This window comes from Nesoenas mayeri (assembly GCF_963082525.1).
Source record: "Nesoenas mayeri genome assembly, chromosome: 5".
Taxonomy (NCBI): domain Eukaryota; kingdom Metazoa; phylum Chordata; class Aves; order Columbiformes; family Columbidae; genus Nesoenas; species Nesoenas mayeri.
In genome coordinates, this window is record NC_137548.1 from 28,685,092 (window position 1) to 28,704,720 (window position 19,629).

Below are 19,629 nucleotides of genomic sequence, written 5' to 3' on the forward strand. Positions count from 1 at the left end.
ATCAGCTCCCAGTAATCCCTATGTACCACACAACATTTATATTAGAAAGAGCTGACCAGAAGTTTTCAAAATAAAAACATACAAGCAAAGTTCTGGAGGAGAGCTGACGAAAGTAGCATGTGTTCATGTTCACAGTCCACTCCTCTCTCTGAAGAAATATCTATCTAGTTTATTCAAGGGTAAATTCAACTCTGGCAATTAATGCTTACAGTGAATTTAGTTTAAGGACCTAAGTCAGGTAAGAAGTAAATGTTCCACTGATGCATACAGCTACCTCTGAAGGAGATTACAGGCAATTAAAGATGGTTTAAGCTTCCTTTCCAAGTTCTTTTACACCTTCATCCTGTAAAGGAGGCAAACGTGCCAAGTTTCTCAGTCCTATAGTGTCCTTGATGCTTCCTGGTGCCGAGCATTCATTCAAACTTTTTGAAAGGCAGTTCTCCCATTAGCTTATACAAGTGAAAAGTAGTAGTAGATAAAGAACTTTGCTGATGGAGAAAGTATTGAGGGAGTGGGGAGGTAGAAGCCCTCAATGTCTGGCACAGGATTTTCTTATTCTCTGACATTGTTCTGTGTGGCACAAATGGATTCAGCCTTCAGAGGGTTTTGAAACTGGGACTATATAGGAAGAGAACTCCTTTATTAAAGAGAAGTTATTTCAGGGTTTCTGGTGATCACAGATGACTTAGGAACCCACACCAACTCTCTCAGGGAAATGAATAAGCTAATATTAATGAAGATTCTTTTCCACATTAGAAAAAACACTTGTAAGTTCCAGTCCTTTCAGGTGGACTCTCTTTTGACATTTAAAAAATGCTGTCATTTCCTCACTGTGTTGCTGCTTTTTATACTTCTGCATAAGAAGAAAAAACCTCAGGCATCACAATCTTGCCATGAGTGGGAAGAGCCTCCATGCAATCTTACAGGACATCTTTCGACCTAAATTGGCCTTTCAAACACAACAGCACTACTTCAGAAGACTTGGTTTTCCATGCAGTGACTGTGCTGGCTGGGATCCCTCACTCATCAGGAATACAGAATCTGCTCAAGGTTGGGAGCCAACTGCTGGCGTAACACTGACAGCTGCAGGTCCCATAGGCCCAGGTGTGGGTAGGATGCCCATATCACTGGCATCTGGATGTCAGCTTTCTTTCTCTGGCTCTACTGCTGCTTTGCTGATAAACCCGATTTTCTGTCTGCTGCGGGTCAGCCTGCTGCTGTCCTGTAGTCATGTTTCTTGGATTAATGAGTAGTTCCTCTCTATTAAGGAGTACTATCTGACCATTGTATGTATCCCTTAATACTTTCATATGCCACTACACATCTAATTCCAGTATTTCTTCTATTCCTGGTGATTTAGGCACAGATGATGAAATCTTGCAGGTGCAGCGAACCTGTAAAATGTGTAAATGTTCATTCCCTGTCTAGTGGCTAAGGAACTGCGCTGATACCATCCATTACTTTTTAATCCTAAACAATTTTTTTACTGCTAGATATACTGCCAGGAATTACAAGTGTAAGATTTGGATGACACCACAAAGACATTTTTACAAAGAGAAAAAACACAGCACATTAAGAAGCTCTATACGGTTTAAAAAAAAAAAAAATAAAATTGTGCAAAAATTTGCCAATACATCATTGACAATTTAGAAATTTGCCTGTGTCATCCTTGACAGGCATATTCTTAACACTGAGCAAAATAAAATGCTTTTTAATTAAAATGCTGTGGTCTGCTGTTGCAACTGTTTTTCCTTAGTTGCTTTGAAAAAGTATGAGTTTTTTCCCTTTGACTTGAGAATGCAACAATACCCTAATACTTGGCAGCAAAGCTTGATAATACCCATAAATTGAGAAATGTTATCCATTTCCTCAGGTAAGAAACAGGAAAGGCCATTTTCAGTTCACATTCAGAGTCTCCCAAAATCACAGCTTCTCCGTGAAGAAGGTTATTGAACGTCATTCTAGAGCAAGGCTTAAGGGTATCCACACTCCCAGACTCGGCAATAGCAGCTACAGCCACGTTCTGCCAAGCCTCCTACATGTCAGTAATTCATACCCTCATCACGAATAATCTGTTTGGGAGCTGGGGAAACTTTTGTAGAATTAATGCCAAATGCCACTCATTAGCCATTGGCAAACACTAGAAATGTGAGGGACAGTAAAAAAGTCAGTAGCCTAAATGTGCAAGGGCTAGACATGAAGTGACCCCCTTCCTCTCCCACAGCACGTGCCCAGCCTAACAGGGACTACTGCATGCTAAAATGCAAATGTGCGGGGGCCTACGCAGACACAGATAAGAATCCCTACAAGGCCATCAATGCCAACACCAGTGCCAAGAGCAACCCTTCTACAGGAAGGTGGAGCACCTTCTGCCTGCCAGCAGACATACAGGTTTCATGTTTCACAGGAACAGCTTTACAAGCCTACAAATAGGTGTTCCACTGAAAATATCTATTTTGGTGTGCCAACTGCAACACAAAAATGGCTACTTGCAAGAAATTAGGCACATAAAAAACATGGAAAATAATTTACTTTTTAGGACAATTAGCTTCTGTTTATAATAATAATTTAAAAAAACTCAACCAAACAAGAATTGTTTGGGTATTTTTTTTTATATACCAATACAACATCGTATCCTTGAAAATTTGAATTGTTTCCTGCTTTCTAATATACATTTTGATAACTATTATTTATGTCTAGAATAATAGCTCACCCTTTTCCTTCAAAGGGAGGATGATATTCTATCTGTAAAGGTCAAAAAAATCTGCTTTGATTATTACTGTTTAAGACATGTAAATTAAAAAATTAAAACCACCACCAGCACACCAAACAAACCCCCCCAAAATAAAAACGAGATACACCAAACTCAGAAGTACAGTCTTTCAATGACATTATTTAAAGTTCCATACTTCGCATACTCAGAGTTAGCAGAGGGCTTTTTATTTCCGGAATTCTCTGCTGACAGAGTAGTTTATATAAATAAACCTCCTTCTTCCCACTTTCTATACCGCATACAGTTAAGAGGAAAACAAACAAGCAAAAAACCCCCAATACAAAACAAAAAACAAACCCCAAAACTTTCACCTAATTTTTTTTTTTTTTTGAAAGTAAATCAAGTGATTTTATCAATGGCCTAGGAGACAGCTGCGACAGCAAAGATGTTCTCCATAATGGTGACTTGGAGAAGCAGTTCCTGTTCTCTGCTGTAGGCCCCTCTTGAAATGTGAGAACTTCTGAACTCTAGACACAGACACACACCCATCATGGATTTTTTTTTTCCCCCTTGAAGTTTGCATTAAAGGCAGAAAGTCCACCACCTCTGTGCTAGAAAAACCATCAATGAAGCATAAAGATTAAAAGCTTTATGTAGAACACAAGATACATTTTAGTGAAGAACAGAATTATAAATACTATGTACAAAGTAAAGCAATGATACGCACTTTAAATCACTACCTATAATATTTAGGAAAGAATTTACGATTTGTTAAACCTGAACTGAATCAGACACTGTCAAAGAGCTATAGTCTTACAATAATGAAAATGGTACATAAAAATATTATTCTTCTTAAAATGGAAAAACTGTGAAAGAAGAAAACAATTCATTGGCTAGGTACTTTGCATAAACAGAATTCAGCATTGATTTGCATCTTATGTGACCCTATTAAATGTCTCCCAAAGAAAATGTGATACAATGTAATTACACACAGTTACCTCACTTCTGGAAATGTTGTCATTTGTTTCCCTACTACCTTTTTATTTTCTGTACAGGTAGAAATTCTAATACAGTGACATTTCAACAGCAACTAATGGAAACAACCACTTTTAATCAACTTTTGAGAAAATATACTTCAGAACTCAGTGTACTCTACAAGCCTGGCTCATTTATTTCAATGATATTTGTATTCCCTTAAACGCTATGTGCTTTAAAGTCTGTGCAAAGGTGCTAGCACTTTCCAAGTAAAATCTAGGGGACACGGAACTGCATCTGGGGCTTCAGCTTCTATAGCAGTGGGGAAGGCTAAACACACAGCTTCCATGTCAATATTTAATTTTTCTATTTAGTTAGACCTCACAGTTGAAAAAAAAAACATGAAAAAGTGACTAGCAAATAGCTGATACAAAGAAATAACTCAGAGTTAAAAGTAGACTTAAACAAAAGCATCACATGAATTTCAACTGTCCATGCTCCATTTAAGGGTTCTGTGTATGAAGACTCTAACATTACCCTTTGCCAGCTCCTGTGGAAAAAGAGGGCACATAGTGCTGCCCTTCATTTCCTTTGCAGAGGAGTATAAAGGATAATTAAGCCTATTTCTAGTGTTTTTTGTTTACAGAAGACCTGAAATGAGGAATATAGTAATCTTTGAAACTGTCACCGATGTTTTCAAGAAAGAAAAGAAAAATATCACTGTTAACCTGCACAGCATGGCCACGAAATACACTTTTGCCCATTTATTTTTTTTTTATTTATATAAAATCAACATCCTTTTCCCTTTCTTGATGAATCCTGTGATTGAAAAAAGAGAGAAACAAGGCATTCTGAAACCAGAACACTTATTGTCCTCACCTATGTCTTTATAAACACTATAGAAGGTATAATTCTTTCTAGCAAACCCACACATTATTTTATGCTGTCTATGCTTTTCAAGGCACCTTCAGAGCAAACCAGGGCTAAACCCCAAATCATAACTGAATGTAGACTCCATTAAATAGAGTTTTGTTGATGTATCTGAAGAAAAATTCGTCTTCAGCATCTACAACTGCAGAAAGTTGTCTATTTCTTTTAATGACCTATTCCCTCTGTCTGATTCAATACAGCCCACTGACTATGGAAATGACAATGCTCAGCAGGTAACAACAAAACAGTCAACAAACAGTGCTGAGAGATGTCATTTTCTTCAAATACTTTCTCAGGAAGTAAATGACACACTACAGTATGCTGTGTCCCCCTCAGATCAAATATTTCTTTATTAAATGAAACTGCACGCTTTTATATATAGCTGCCATATAAAATGTAGGTGTAAGTGCACTGCTTCAAGCCCCAATTGCAAAACAATTTGCTATTTCCCACCCCGCACTCAGTCTCCTTTCAAAGCATATAACCCCTGGGGCAGCAACGGCTTGGACGCTGTACCTTTGCCATAACTCCAGATTGAAAGCCCTGCCCTCATGAAGTCAAGCTGACACACTTACTGTGACTGGGACAAATTGGAAGATGCAAATTAGCACCTTTTGAGTCTGCTGAACCCAGGAAATCCTCTTGCTCTGTGTTCCAGCTAATGGACCTGAGATGTCCCTTGTAACAGTGCGGTCTGTGCAACTCCTTTAACCTTTTCAGATTCCAATCTAGCCTTTGTTCCTAGGCCTTTTTAGAAATGTGCCATGTATCGGGCAAACCTCTGTTGTAATTTAAACCGATGTAAAACCAGAGCCATGTCATAGCATTCAGTGGCACTTACACGTTAAAAGTGCAAAAGAACATCCAACAGCGAATAGAGGTCCACAATATTAAAATTCCTATTAGAGCATTTTTTTTCTGCCTGCTTTCAGCTTCAAATACATATCATTACTTTGAATCACTTAAACTAGTATAAAATGCATGATGAGATTTGTAAAGTTCTAAATAAATTAACATCAGGTATAAGAATTTACCCTTTTATTACAAGAGAATGGATGATCTTCTAAAAATAATATCAATCTACAGAGTACTTGAGGAGAGACTGGTGATCAAATTCGAACAGATTCCTATGCAGATTATATATTTAGCTGCAGAAAGATGAAATAGCATCTATTCTTAATTCATAAAGAAGAAACTGCTACTGGAGATGTCTTATCCCTGAAAAGGCACACTGCAAAGCAAGATACTAATCTTTTCTTCTCAGAGTCCTATGGCTCTTTTCACAACATATCAGCTTTTACACTGTTTCCCTGCCGTTAAACTGTGTTTGGGTGAGGTGTTTGAGCAGCTAATAACTGGACATTTCATGTCACCCCAGATTACTGTTTCCAAGTAGACTGGTGTCTTTCTATCTTTTTCTCAATATAACACTTAGTATCCTGACATTCTCCTGCCTTGTTCAATTTTTTTAAGATTTTGTTCCTAATGTAATGTACTTAAAATAATCCAGATTATTTTCCTCGGTCTCGTCCACTTCAAAACTGTCTTTTTTTAGAAGGTTGTACTCGCCCTCTGTGCATATACTACCATTTCTTACTTCATAAATCCATCATTTTTGTTCAGTTTATACTAAGGCATTATAGCATCCAATTTATTATTGTTATCTCACTGTTTCTGAATTACTAATTTAAACTTTATACAACTGTCAGTTTTTCTATATAAAACATGGTTGCAAACAGAGTACTTTTGATTTTGGAAAGAAATGTAGATTATCTATTTTTCTCCTTTATTGTATTAAATTTCTGGTTTGCACTTTGTTGAGAGCAATTGGTGCCCCCTTTGGTTTTGAACCTGAATGCTCTGGATGTCAATCTCAGGACAAAAACTGTACTGACTGCACAATAAAATTGAAGTTCAGATTTAACAGTAAATATACAAAGTCTACAAGTGTGTCTTAGAGAAATCATTCCTTCGTAGAGGTTTATATGATCTCCAAACCTTCAGTTCTGATTTGTCATGTCCTCATTTTGTCTCAGTGCATTACGCACAGCTCCTCACTGCCAAGAGAACGCTTAGGATCACTTTGCTGCATGGTTTGATATGTAACAACTATTTCCTCTTAATTTCTCTCTTTACTGCCACTTTATTTTTGGCTACTGATTCATAACTTAACCTGTACTTCATCCCAAAAATCTTTACTTCCAGACAGCACAGATCTATACTCTCCAACATATCCTCAGTTTTGTTGGCTTTTTCACATTTTCCTCTTTTTTGCAGGCATTTGACACATTCTAACAGAGGTCAGCTGGTAGTCTATCCCTTTAAACTCAATGCAGTCTGTCAGAAGCTGAGTGGTGTCCTTCATCCTCACAAAACATATCACTGACATCATCATTAGCAACAGCCGTTCAGAAATCTCCAGGTAAGTAGAAGTCTTTCCTGCTTACACCTATTGCAGCCTGGAAAAACCCTCCATCAGTACTACCATGGGCTGCTTCCTCACCTTTAGTCTCGTGTCACTATTTCTGTGTTGAATAGTGTTATGCAGAGATAACCTCATTATGTAATACTCGGAGCTTCTGAAAATAGCAAATGAGAAGATAAGTCTTCTCACTAATATTTTATAGCACTCCAACACTTTCCTGTCTATTTTCCCACTTTCTTTTTTCACTTTCTTGTCAGATGGGGCTCCCTGTAATAATTCAAATATTGGAAAAAAAAAGATTTCCGCTCAGCTATAGCCTAGCCAGCCACAGAACTACTTCTAAACTTACTGTCAAATTGTACTTGTTTCTCTACTATTTATATCTAATTAAAACACCCCAAAGTTTTAAAATACTCAAACATTTGTGGGGGAAGAGAAATTTTTGAGCCATGTATTTTCTTGTTCAATTATATTTATCCCTTGTTCAATTATGATTATCCATATTGTTTGGCCTATTTTAATTCCTCACAGTGTGCTTAAAGTGCAAAGTATTAGTACCTGTTTTCACTACAGGAGAAACTTCTGTTTCTCCATAACACTGTTAATTGTGTGCAACTCTTGTACCTTCATTTACAATTGTTCATTACTGCAAAAACGTAAATAACTTACTCTGTTCACTAACCTCTACTTTGCCTTAACACAAAAGATTCACAGGTTTTGCACAATCTAAACTGGTCGTCTGCTGAACGTGCATATTTACAACGTATGGAAAACTTCACCTGCATGCTCTCCAGCAAGGTGTTTTTAGAAGAACTTAACAGTGTCACTGTTTTGTTATATTCTAATCTAGTTCTTATAGGTAAATACAAACATCTTCCAAACATGACTAAATCATACGGAATTACAGAATGGTTGGGGTTGGAAGGGACCTCTGGAAATCATCTAGTAAAACCCAACTGCTCAACTAGGTTCACCCAGAGTAGATCACACAGGAATGTGTCCAGGCAGGTTTTGAAGGAGACTCCACAGCCTCTGTGGGCAGCCTGTTCCAGTGCTCCGTCACCCTCCAGGTAAAGAGTTTCTCCTCATACTCACATGCAACCTCCTATGTTTCAGTTTGTGTCTGTTGCCCCTCATCCTATCGTTGGACACCACTGAAAGGAGTCTGGACCCATCCTGTTGACACACACCCTTAAGATATTTATAAGCATAAATAAGATCCTCTCTCAGCCTTCTCCAGCCTGAACAGACCCAGGTCTCTGAGTCTTTCCTCGTAAGAAAGATGCTCCCTGCTGGACTCTCCCCAGTAATTCATTGTCTTGTTTGAACTGGGGAGCTCAGAATTTGGCACACTGCTCCAGACATGACCTAACCAGGGCAGAGTAGAGGGGAAGGATAACCTCCTTCGACCTGCTGGTCACACTTTTCCTAATGCACCCCAGGATACCACTGGCCTTGGCCACAAAAGCACATGGCTGACTCATGGTTAACTTGTTCACCAGGACCCCCAGGCCATTCATTGCAGAGCTGCTTTCCAGTTCTACGGAGAAATTGTACAGTGAATTCTTCACACTTTTCACATATGCCAAACTTGACAGAATACCATTGTCCTATAAAGATGATAAAACAGCATTAACTTGAGAAGAATGTGGAACCATTTTCATAACAACTTCCAATTTTTCTAGTTAAATATGGGATTTTTTTGTTTGTTTGTTTGGTTTTTTGTAACTATTGATATATTAACAATACTTGTTTCTACAATGCAATTATAGACACAATTTTCTTATAGTTCAGGAGTGCAGGCAGATGGGGTAGTAGCTACCTGCAAACAGAAGACTAACTATTTGAGTGCTCACTTGGCATGAAGAGACTGTTACTAATTTTCCTTTTTTGCTAGGAAACATGAGCTTATCAGACGTCCTCCAGAAAAAAAATCCTGGTGACCCAGACACCGTCTAATCTACTCTAGATGGTAGTGGCATCACCTGGAATGACTCACTAGAAACCAGAGATGTTGCATTCATCACACACATTTACCTCACAATTAATGCGTGACCCATTCTGAAGAACAGTAGTATACTATGTTGAAATACAGGATATATTTTTACAGTTTTATGTTACTCTTATTATTACAGTGCTGCATGCATTAATAAAAGAAAAGTCATTAAAAAATAGAACACTATTAGAATGAAGGACATTTTTCAATTGTTTACAATACCAGGAATTCATCAGGCTTCTTACATCTATAGGCTGTGGGAGGTTTGTTTGTTGACTTTAAATACAGAAAAGCTGGAATAACATCAATGGGTCTAATAACCTGTGGCTCCTCTACAGGATGGAGGTAAAGGCACAATTAAATCTCCATGAAGTTCCATCCACAAGCTGAGGCTTCCAGCAGAGTGTAAAGGATATGAAGTAGGTTTTCAAAATATCAATCTTTCATTCACGGAAAGTGTAAGACCACTGGGACCACTGCATTGAGTAAAGCCAAACTGCAGCATTTCAGCCATATATATAGCTTCCAAGTAACACAAATTCCACTCCCATTCTAGGACTACATTACATGACCAAGTCTGTGCTGATAAAGAGGCTGCTGGGAAGCGAAGAGGGACTTAAAGTCCTTGTGCATACTACAAATGACACAACTGCACATCCACTACAGGTAGCATCTCTGAATTGTGGACTGCTCCATCGACACTAAGTTGTTTGTACCTTTTTGCTCTTGACTCAAGGTGATGAAGAACACAGCCTATAGGGTCAGAAAGTTTGTGCAGAGACTGTTTTCTTTGATCTTAATAGGAACCTGACTTCTTTTCCCTTCATTGAATCTGGTACTGCAATTACAAAGACCTTTGTTCATCACAAAATACTTTCTTATGGGAGAAAAAGGTACAATATAAAATAAAAAGGAAATGCGAGTCTCATAAAATTTCCAAGACAATGTTCAAGAAGGCGTAGGAAAAGCTTCTGGAAAAGTAAGTGGGCCCCTTTATGGAGCAGATGGAGAATTCGGTGATACTCATCCACTTGTAAATCACGGGTGCACAACAGATCTCGCCATAGGACTGAACTGTTTATGCGATTGGTAATTGGGTGTTTGAGCATTTTTCTCTGTCTAGTTCAGTAGTTCAGTTCTACCAAAAATATGTAACAGGCAAGTAGCTGGCCAACAACTATAGGGACAAAGTAGAAATGAAATTAGATCTTTCATCTATTTTGATTTTGAGGTGGTTTTTGTGTTTGTTTTTTGTTTGGTTTTTTTTGTTTGTTTGTTTGGTTGGTTTGTTTGTTTGGTTTGTTTGGGTTTTTTTTTGTTTTTTTAAACTCATAGTAGAAATCTCCATCACAATGGTTGTTCAGGACAGTGCTCACCATTGACCATGTCTACCAAAAAAACAAAAAAGAAGAGAAAAAAAGAACCACCTTTGTTGCCCTGACAGTATAACTGCGGTTTAAGGATTTCTTCCTACAAAACTAGGTAGAGGTAGACAATTTAAGACAACTAGTGTCTAAGTAATTGTGTACAGTAATATAACGCCATATGAAAGTGTTACAGTTTCTTAACAGTTGAATAGGCACTGCTGAAGCAAAGAATGCAATTATTCAAGTTATCACTCTTGTATGCAGGCATACAAAATGTGTACCACTCCAGTTCAGATACACAGTTCTACTATTATTACTAATACCATCGTTCTGTCCTATTCTGACTTCAAAACTATTCCATTGTGTTTAATTTCAAATATTTATTCTTTAAGAAGGTATTGGTATTTTTAAAGGAAGGAATTTAATATTTTTAAAAATATTAAATTTTATTTGAAAATACTGTACAGTTTACTTTTAATTGTCTTACAGTTAAAATTGTAAGGTGTGTTCTTTTTTGTTCAAGAATTTTAAAAGCAACTAATTTAAATATGCAAAATTATCTTGAGTTGTTCATACGTGAACTTAAAAGCCATGCAACACAGGAAAATTAAGTAATTATGCCTCCAAGTTATTTACTGCAATTAAGCTCATTTATCATATGCAAATTAGTGCAAACTGGTCTCATTAGTTACTAAATTACTCAATATGAGCTGAACAATGTAGCACTCCAGTTTGTAATGAAAAATCCCTGTAGAGGCAAGCAGTATCAATTAAGCTAATTTGCATATGCAAATATATTCACTAACTTTCCCTTTTCTCTATATTTAGTTCTACATTTCCTGATCATTCCTGATTATATGAAGAATATGGGTTTACTGACCCTTTTCCACACCTTCTCAATAGCAATGACGTTACTGAAAAAGATCCAGGGCCCCTAAAAATACTGATAGTCTTGCTAATTTTTACAACCAGTTGTAGACAAATGTTTGAATAGTTGGTACCAGAAGTAATATTTTTGCTAGATTAATTGAACAAACAAATATAAACCATACATACAGAAATGTAAACCTGAAGATGTCTTTACTGAAGTCCATTTTCCTTATAACACCACTTTTCAGAATAATGTAGGAGAAAGCTCACAGTTGGGTAAATAAAAAAATCTTTAAAAGAATTTATCACCATATTAACATTCTATATTTTTATTCTTTATTACACACATTCCTACTGTTCATCATTCAGATAATTTTACTTGGAAAACATTTAAAAGAGTTTTTGCCCTGATGTGAAGATTCTGATATAATAGGGTTTGAGCAGTCATGTTTTGTGGTGTCTTTTTTCCTCACAAGAACATAGGGGATAGTGTCTTTGTCTTCAAACCTACTATGGGAATCTCTTCAGTGTGATATACAGCAATTGCCTGTGGCTTAGAATTTTTTTGACATGACTAACTGACACTACTTACTTGTAGAATCAAGATAAATTTCACAAGATGCACCTCCATTTCTGTTTTTACAACATTATTACAAATGAACTATATCCACTCTTTTTAAACATACTCTATTATGCTTCTCCTGTGTCTGTCAATAAACTTTGAAGTATCAAAATATTAGAAGGATTAGAGAGGCTCCTTAATTTCTGAGCTTACACTTAACCCAGTCTTCAAAATATTAATAGCAAAAGAGGTTAAATGAACTAACTATTAACTTCCTCAGATAGCAGACTCTGAAATCAAACGCAAGTATTCCCAAGGTATAATCAAAGTTGTTTACTTCACTTGCAAACAATACTTATCACAATACTGCTTTAAAAATAATTTCTCAGAGCAGCAAACTACATTAGAACTTGTTAGAACAGTATCCCACCACATGATTGCTGTTTTACAAATCATTGTGTCTTCTGGAGATTATCTTTCTATCTAGAATATCATAAAGCAGTACTTCGAAATTCATTCAGATCTGTTAAAAGTAGTGCATTTGAATGCATGGCCTAGACTTTCCTTCCAAGTGTTGATTACTCTGCTAAAGAAAGACAAGATTTTAACATATCATGATAAACTTGCCACCGTTATTAATTCATTTTGTCCTTTATCCATCATCAACAGTCTATTCTATTTTAAATGTCAGAGCGGAACTTTCTATTATCAATTGAGAGATTAATGGAAGTAATTTGGTGAAAGCACCACCCTCTCTGAAAAGGCCACTCCTCAACAGATATTCAATATGATGCTGATGGTAATTTTGACTGAAAATCCTCAGTTATAGGTGCAAGTGCAAGACAGGTTGGGTTTTTTTGGTTTATTTGTTTTCACTAGTACTATGATAAAGTTAGATCCTGAAGACACCTTAACTTATCACATATAAGTAAAAAAAAAAAAAAAAATGGGGAAATCTAGATTAAGTAAATAATAAAATCACCAGTTGTTTTAATTTGGAAGTGAAATAGTCAAACACCATGTAGATTTCTAAGTGGCATCCTAGTTTTTTTTTTTGTTTTCATTCATAAAGAGTCATACTCAATACTTAAGGAATGTATATAAACCAGTGTCAATTAGGTTTTATCATGATATTTCTTATAATTCATATTGTAAAAAGTGTATTTTTAGGATATACAGCACATGCTTACTCACTCAAAACAACACACTGACAAATAACTTCAACTGATATATCACAAAACTGCTATTTCTTCATTTTTTCTATATTTATGAGACATAAATGTCTCATAAATGTCTGTCTAACATGTGAACACAGAACTGTAGGTACTGCTGTAGATATCTTGGATATGGTAACTTTAACAGAATTATTTGCTTATAGAATCAAAAACTTGACCAAGACCTCTGCCAAGAGTACACAACTAAGTAAATCATTCATTATTTTTGTTACAAAGAGAAATTCATTCTATTAGTTAATTTCATGTTTTCCTAAAATGATCTTTGTTGTATTTAGTTGCTTTATAAAGATGTGAAAAATCTGATAGTGCTTTTGAATGCCACAGCTGAGGTAGTACAGAGAGATAGCTCTCAATCATTTCAAATTAAGTGGAATATTTCTCATGATAATATCCTAATTTACCTCTTTCATACCTCTTAAAAGATAATATACCAAGCAATATATTTGCATGGAGAAGTTGTGTACATTGTTAAATAGGAGTAGTTATTCAGTGCCACTCTTCGAAAAGACCACATGTTTTTTATTTTTGTAGTGCTGGGGTTTTGGTGTGCTGACAAAACACATCACACTTCGTTCTTAACTGCTCCACATTCGATTACCACAACCTACAAAAGGCTGTGGCAACCCCAACAAAACAAAACATGCATAAGAATGTTTCCACTAGGTCGCTGTTTTTCAATTTAGTCTTCCTGGAATATGATGACTTGTACAGTGTGACTAAATTCTTTGACAAATATCAGATGTGCCTTTATCTCATAGCTAAGGACCATTGCTGCTGTTCATTTTTTTCTCTCTTCAAATTGTTGCAAATTTGTGAAACGTAATTGTGACAACTGCAATATCAGGGAGGAAAGCAGTGCTCATTAACCAAAGCGGGGGAAAAACTCCTAAATCTATACATGATTCATAAGGCAAACCAAATCACCAACACAAAATAATTTTTTGTGCACACATACATACAAACACAAAAGGCATTCTGTGAGCAAACACCTGCTGCACAGGTCTAAACAACAAAATATTGTGATTCAGTTAAATAATACTTGCTCTCCCTTCTCATTAACATTCTCCTAACCACAGACTTTCTAAAAATAATGAAATATGAGCTTTAAAAAAAAAATCTCATTAATATAAGTGCTGACAACAATACTATTTAAATTTTTGGCAAAAATATGACTAGCTAGTTATTTTGATTTTTGTTGGAAAAGCCATTTTTTTACCTGTAAAATATGACTTCCCAAATGTGATTCAAATACTTCAATGGCAAGGGCACTGGGACTTCTCCTGCGCTGGGCACCTATAACTGAATAAAAAACAGTTATGTTGCAAGGTCTGCACATTAATTTCTAACACAGTTCTGATCACACCATTTTACATTAACTATTTAAATATTTTGCATTTTATACACCAGTGTTAATTTCAACTTTGTCTTGCATATAGTAAATAAAATTGATACATAACTTTCAATGACTCAAATTTGAAGGATTTTTTTTTTTAAAAAAAAAGCTCTATTTAAATGTCCAAGAACTCTGGAAGTTAATAGTTTACTCAAATATATTCCAAGTCCCTATAAAAGATATTTTTGTACATGGTGATGACAGCACGCAGAATTTAGAAAAAAAAAAGCTATTGAAAAAAGAGGTTATATGTAATGTAAATGCTTTGAAATGTGGGGATGAGAACTAAATATCACTCAGAAATTAGGAAGATATAAGAGATCTATCTGAACATGTTTTTTATCTTATTTGGAACTGAAACGAAGTAAACACAACATTAAAAAGTCAACATCTGTAATCACATCTGACATATCAAAGTTATTGCTAAGCACAGGGGAGTAGTGTAGTGTCTCATATATCCCTGTTAGTTGCTGGAAGAGGTACATGAAACTTCAGATTCTACATTTAAATTATACAGTTTAAAAGTACAAAGCAAATAATAGAGAGCTATGCTTCAAAGGCAGTGGTGACTACAAAAAAAGGCTGAGAAATCATAAACTCAATATTTTGTTAAACTCTCTATGCCAGGAATGCAAAGGCAGCAACTGAGTCTGAAGTCTAGCCAAATGTAGGCATACTCTCCAAGCTAAAGGTTTCATCTTCCGTCTCGGCTGTCTTTGCCACACAAGCAGAGAAAGCGCAAGCACCTAAAAGAGGGCACAGGGCTGCAGGAGCGTTCCCTTCCTTTTCTGGCTAGTGCCAGATTCAGGTACAGATACAGCAGAGAGAAGAGAGAGAAGAGATGAAGTTCATTCTGCACTCTTTTGAAGGGTACACAACATTTACATCCAAGATCCGGATGGTCTATTGCCTCTGGAACCACCACAGCATTAGAGCATCTTCATGCATTGTTCTCTTTACAACGTATGATAAGAAAAAACAAAATACCAAGGATCCACTAAAACGAGCAGAAAGGATGACTGCTGTTATTGAACAGGCTAATTTAACATCGAGGAAAACAAAATCAGAGCAACCATTTCCTAGTCTTCTATGATACTGTCTGCCAAGCATGATATCAATAAGAAAAGATAAGTGCCAAGTAATGGTAGTCATATTGACCTAAAAATGTAATATCATTCCTCATTGATGTTTTAGGTAATTTCCTTGCAGGAAATTCTAAGCTATTTATGCTGGGCAAACAGGTGGCTTCATTGCTAATAGATTCAGAAAACAGCTCATAATTACAAATGGTGACTGCTGTAGAGCCAGTATTTTCTAAGTCTTACTCTTTTCCCTGAAGGTATTCAAGGACATAGATGCTAACATCTTAAAAGAAAAAGTCTTCTTCAAGTCTTCTGCTTTACATTGCAACTAAAGTTCATAACAGATCAACTGCTGTACTTTTTTCTAACTTGAGTTAGTACAGTGACTGACCAGACACATCAGCATATTATTATTTTACAAATTTTAAATACTTAGTCTGTCTTATATTGTTCTATCTTGGCCTTCTGATTCTAAATCATTTTGCTTCTCTTTGTTTTATCTCATCTTTTCTATAGCTGTAGAGATGCCTACTACAAATACCAGTGCTTTATTTAATGAAAAAAATAAGAGCATATTATTTTTTCTAGCAACTTAGAATCTTTTAACCTTCCCTTTTGCCAACAGACTTAAAGATGATCCTTCTTTTGTCCTTACTCTGCCTCCAGATACATTATCAAATATTTGCTTAAACTGGAGTTGTACCTGTGTTTCTGAAACTATACCTTTAGTTGTGGGACTAAACACAACATATAGGACTGTAAGCATTATCAGTATTCCCATTAGGATTGCTATCAGTTAGTAACTCTGCTCTGTATGGTCATTTCATTTTTAATCTACCAGAAATGAAAAGGAAAGTCACAGTTTTGGCCTGCTAGCCATTGTTTCAGAGTAATCTCCATAAGAGCATTGCAAACTCAAAAAACCCAAAAAATCTCCCAGGTATCCTTTAGGTCCTTTCATTCTTCCATCTAGACTGTTTTATATTTTCCACATATTGCCTGAACACATCACCATTTGGAACTTGTCTTCTGATTAATTTTCTGTTTCCTGCCCGATATCCTTCCTTTACAATCCCCTACCATTTTAAAATGTATCCATTACATTATTGAATATAACTTCCAGTTCTATGATGTTAATTGTTGCAGGTTTTTTAGCATGTGAGTATTGTAACTTGAATAAAGTGCATGAACACAGTGCAACATTCGTTTTAAACCAATATTTTTAACTTAAAATTATATTTACAGGTAAGTCATCAGTTTTTCATACTTGGGACACTCTCAATTCTATAGTTCTAATGAAAACACTTCAAGGTCAGTGAGTTAACTAGAAAACAAGAGAGGGTCAAATATTAACTTTAAAATTATCAATTAAATTTTCTATTGATGCCTGTGTCCTAGTGGCTGGCACACACATGACAAACACATATTTTCATGCCATTCACTTGACATTTTTATATCAATAGAACTCTTTGATTTGTGTCTTGCACTTACTTAAGTGATGTGGGGTTGCCACGACAGTTCCTAATTTTACAACCAGCATAAATATGTTAAACGCAAAACCATTATGCTTCTGGTAGCCATACTGCAATGCTTTTTTTGGCAACTAAATAGATTTTAAATATGCACTTTCTGTATTTCATTCATTTCCCTATCATTCTTCACATTTTGAGGAATGAGAGAAGAATATTGAGATAAATCTAGAATAAGGGAATCAAACTTTTTGATTCGATCTTCTGATTTTATTGCTTCATTATTTTATTTATTGGAGCTTTCAGGATTTCTTGACATCTATTTGCATCAGAAGAAATACATCATTTTGGGTATACAAATGCATATCACATCGATACCTTTCAAAAATATAGCAATCTCCCAGTCTAATCACAGCACAAAGACTCTTATTTGTACTAAATAGGTTGTTGGCACGACAACAGATGAAAGTAAGACATAGGTTGAAACAGGCCATGATGTTATTTTATTCTAAAATTTCAAGACATAAACTATAAATACTGAACTGGCTTCCACCACACAAACCCCAGTCTCTCATCTCTAAATCTCTCACTCTGAGGATGGAACCATCAGCAGCCACAGCTCAGCTGCTTACAGAAATCTTGGAAAGCAAGTCATTTAGGATTTATATCACAAGGTCTATAAATCAAAGCAGCTCAATAACCTTCACACACCTAGAGATCTGGATGCACTTCTTTTTTTTTAAACTGTGGATTCAGACTCTTTACAGAAACAAAGTATTACATGCATCAAATAGATTTATTCTTTTGAGTAACAAGAAGCAGGGAAATTAGGATGTGGAGAGGCTGAAGAATGTGTGCCAAACTGCAACAGGAGTCACAAAGGAAACAAGTTCCAAATCCAGGTTAAATTCTTCTTTCAAGCTTCTCCTGTTTTAGTGCTATGAACAAACATCTCTAAGTAGGCTTTTCACATGTGGTCACATTTTGTATTTTCTAAATGTAATTGGCAAATTTTAAGGTTTGAATACACAATTGTTGTGGTTAATTAAAAAGTTGACTGAACCAATATTTATATTAAATATTGCCTGTTAATAGTGACAAGAACATAGAAAAATTGTTTTCTCACATGCCCTCTGTAATGCTGGAGCAGAGCAATCTGTCTACTAAAATCTTTTACTTTCCATGGCACTGGACCATGACTTTTCCTATTCCAACTGACATGTCTATTCCTGGCATAGGATTATTCCATAACAAGCTATTAACAAGGAAAAAATTCTAACTGCTCACTAATTCCTCTTTAAATTTCTTCCCTCAATGACTAATCTGGCTATGTATGAGGTGAAGGAAGAACCACATCCCTATCAGTGTGTCTTGGGGGCAGTCTAAGCATGCTTAATGCAATCTCAGGGGCATTTGCAATTGTGCTAGGAAGAGTGGGAAACTATGGAAAAGAAAAATGTAGACTGCCTAAAAAAGATTTCCATGCATCCCAAAGAGAGAGGATTTCATCTTAAACTCACTTCTAAGCTACCGGAGCACAGAATGACCAAAGATCGATGTTCACTGTGACTTTCTACTAGTCAAGACAGAGTCTAATTAAGCAGAAGCAGTACTCCTTGATCACCAGAAGTGAAAAAAGCACATATCACCAGCACAATAATAATTTCCCCTAAAATACTTTCGTGAGACTTTGCATCACACATTTCACCAGGTAAAATTCAGACCAAGAGTTTTTAAATTCTGTTGCTTTGATATTAGTTTGAAAAACTATACTGAAGTTTTTAATTCATTCCTCCAGACTATTAGTAACGTATAAAGGTTTTTTCTCAATTAGCTTAGAAATCTTTATTTTTGTATTTCATTTTGCTGCCTGTTCGGTGTGGCACCTTTCTGCATGCCTGGAAGCAGAAGTGGACGTAGGGCCATCCTGCTACACCCTTTTTGGTAACCTGCAGTTCGAATAATTACAAAAAAACGAAGTCCATGTTTCACTTTTTTGATCTTCAAGAGCTCTAATTATGACTGCCAATAAAGTCAGACTTTAATTAGCAAAGCCTGAGCAGATCTACATAAATATGAAGGTTTATAAATACCCCACTAAAAAGAACACTATCTGTTTTATTCACAAAATCTGTAAACATATCAGGCTAATTGCAAAGAAGCTTCACATAGGGTTGGCTAATATTTCTCCCTATAGGTATCCACAAAATACATGATCATTTCAGATGAGAGAGCAAAAGAAGTAGAATTGTCTGAATTGTCTCAGATGACTATATGTGCAAAGCAGTTCACAGCATGAGTGTGGCTATAATCTTTTAAGTATTCTTTTCCAGAATTTAACATTTTTTGTTTCAAAGTAGAAAAAAAGGTCTATAGAAATTACAATATAATTTCTACACACACACAAAAAAATATCTTTTATTATTTCTAGGAACAACCCCACATGCTTACAAAAGAAGAATGCAGGTGAACGTGATAGTCAGGGAGTTTTATAGGAAGAGGTGAGATGTCATCTTAAAACTTTAGTGCTTTCCTGATAGACATAACAAGTAATTTGGAAATGCCTAAAAGCTGTGTTTTAGAAAACACAGGGACAGTGACTGTGAGGCTAA

The 19,629-nt window shown here is 35.9% G+C and overlaps 1 protein-coding gene across 6 annotated transcripts in view; it reads right to left on the minus strand.

Moving 5' to 3' along the window:
- NPAS3 (neuronal PAS domain protein 3) overlaps positions 1 to 19,629 on the minus strand; it is a gene marked incomplete at its 3' end in the record, with an annotated part of 606,741 nt that overhangs the window by 291,182 nt on the left and 295,930 nt on the right. For 4 of the 6 annotated variants that reach the window (XM_080345065.1, XM_080345063.1, XM_080345061.1 and 1 more), the window contains one exon: positions 14,290 to 14,372. In XM_080345065.1, coding sequence (XP_080201191.1) covers positions 14,290 to 14,372 — 83 coding nt within the window. The remainder of the gene's footprint in view (positions 1 to 14,289; positions 14,373 to 19,629) is intronic. The other 2 variants (XM_080345064.1, XM_080345062.1) reach the window with 1 other exon arrangement.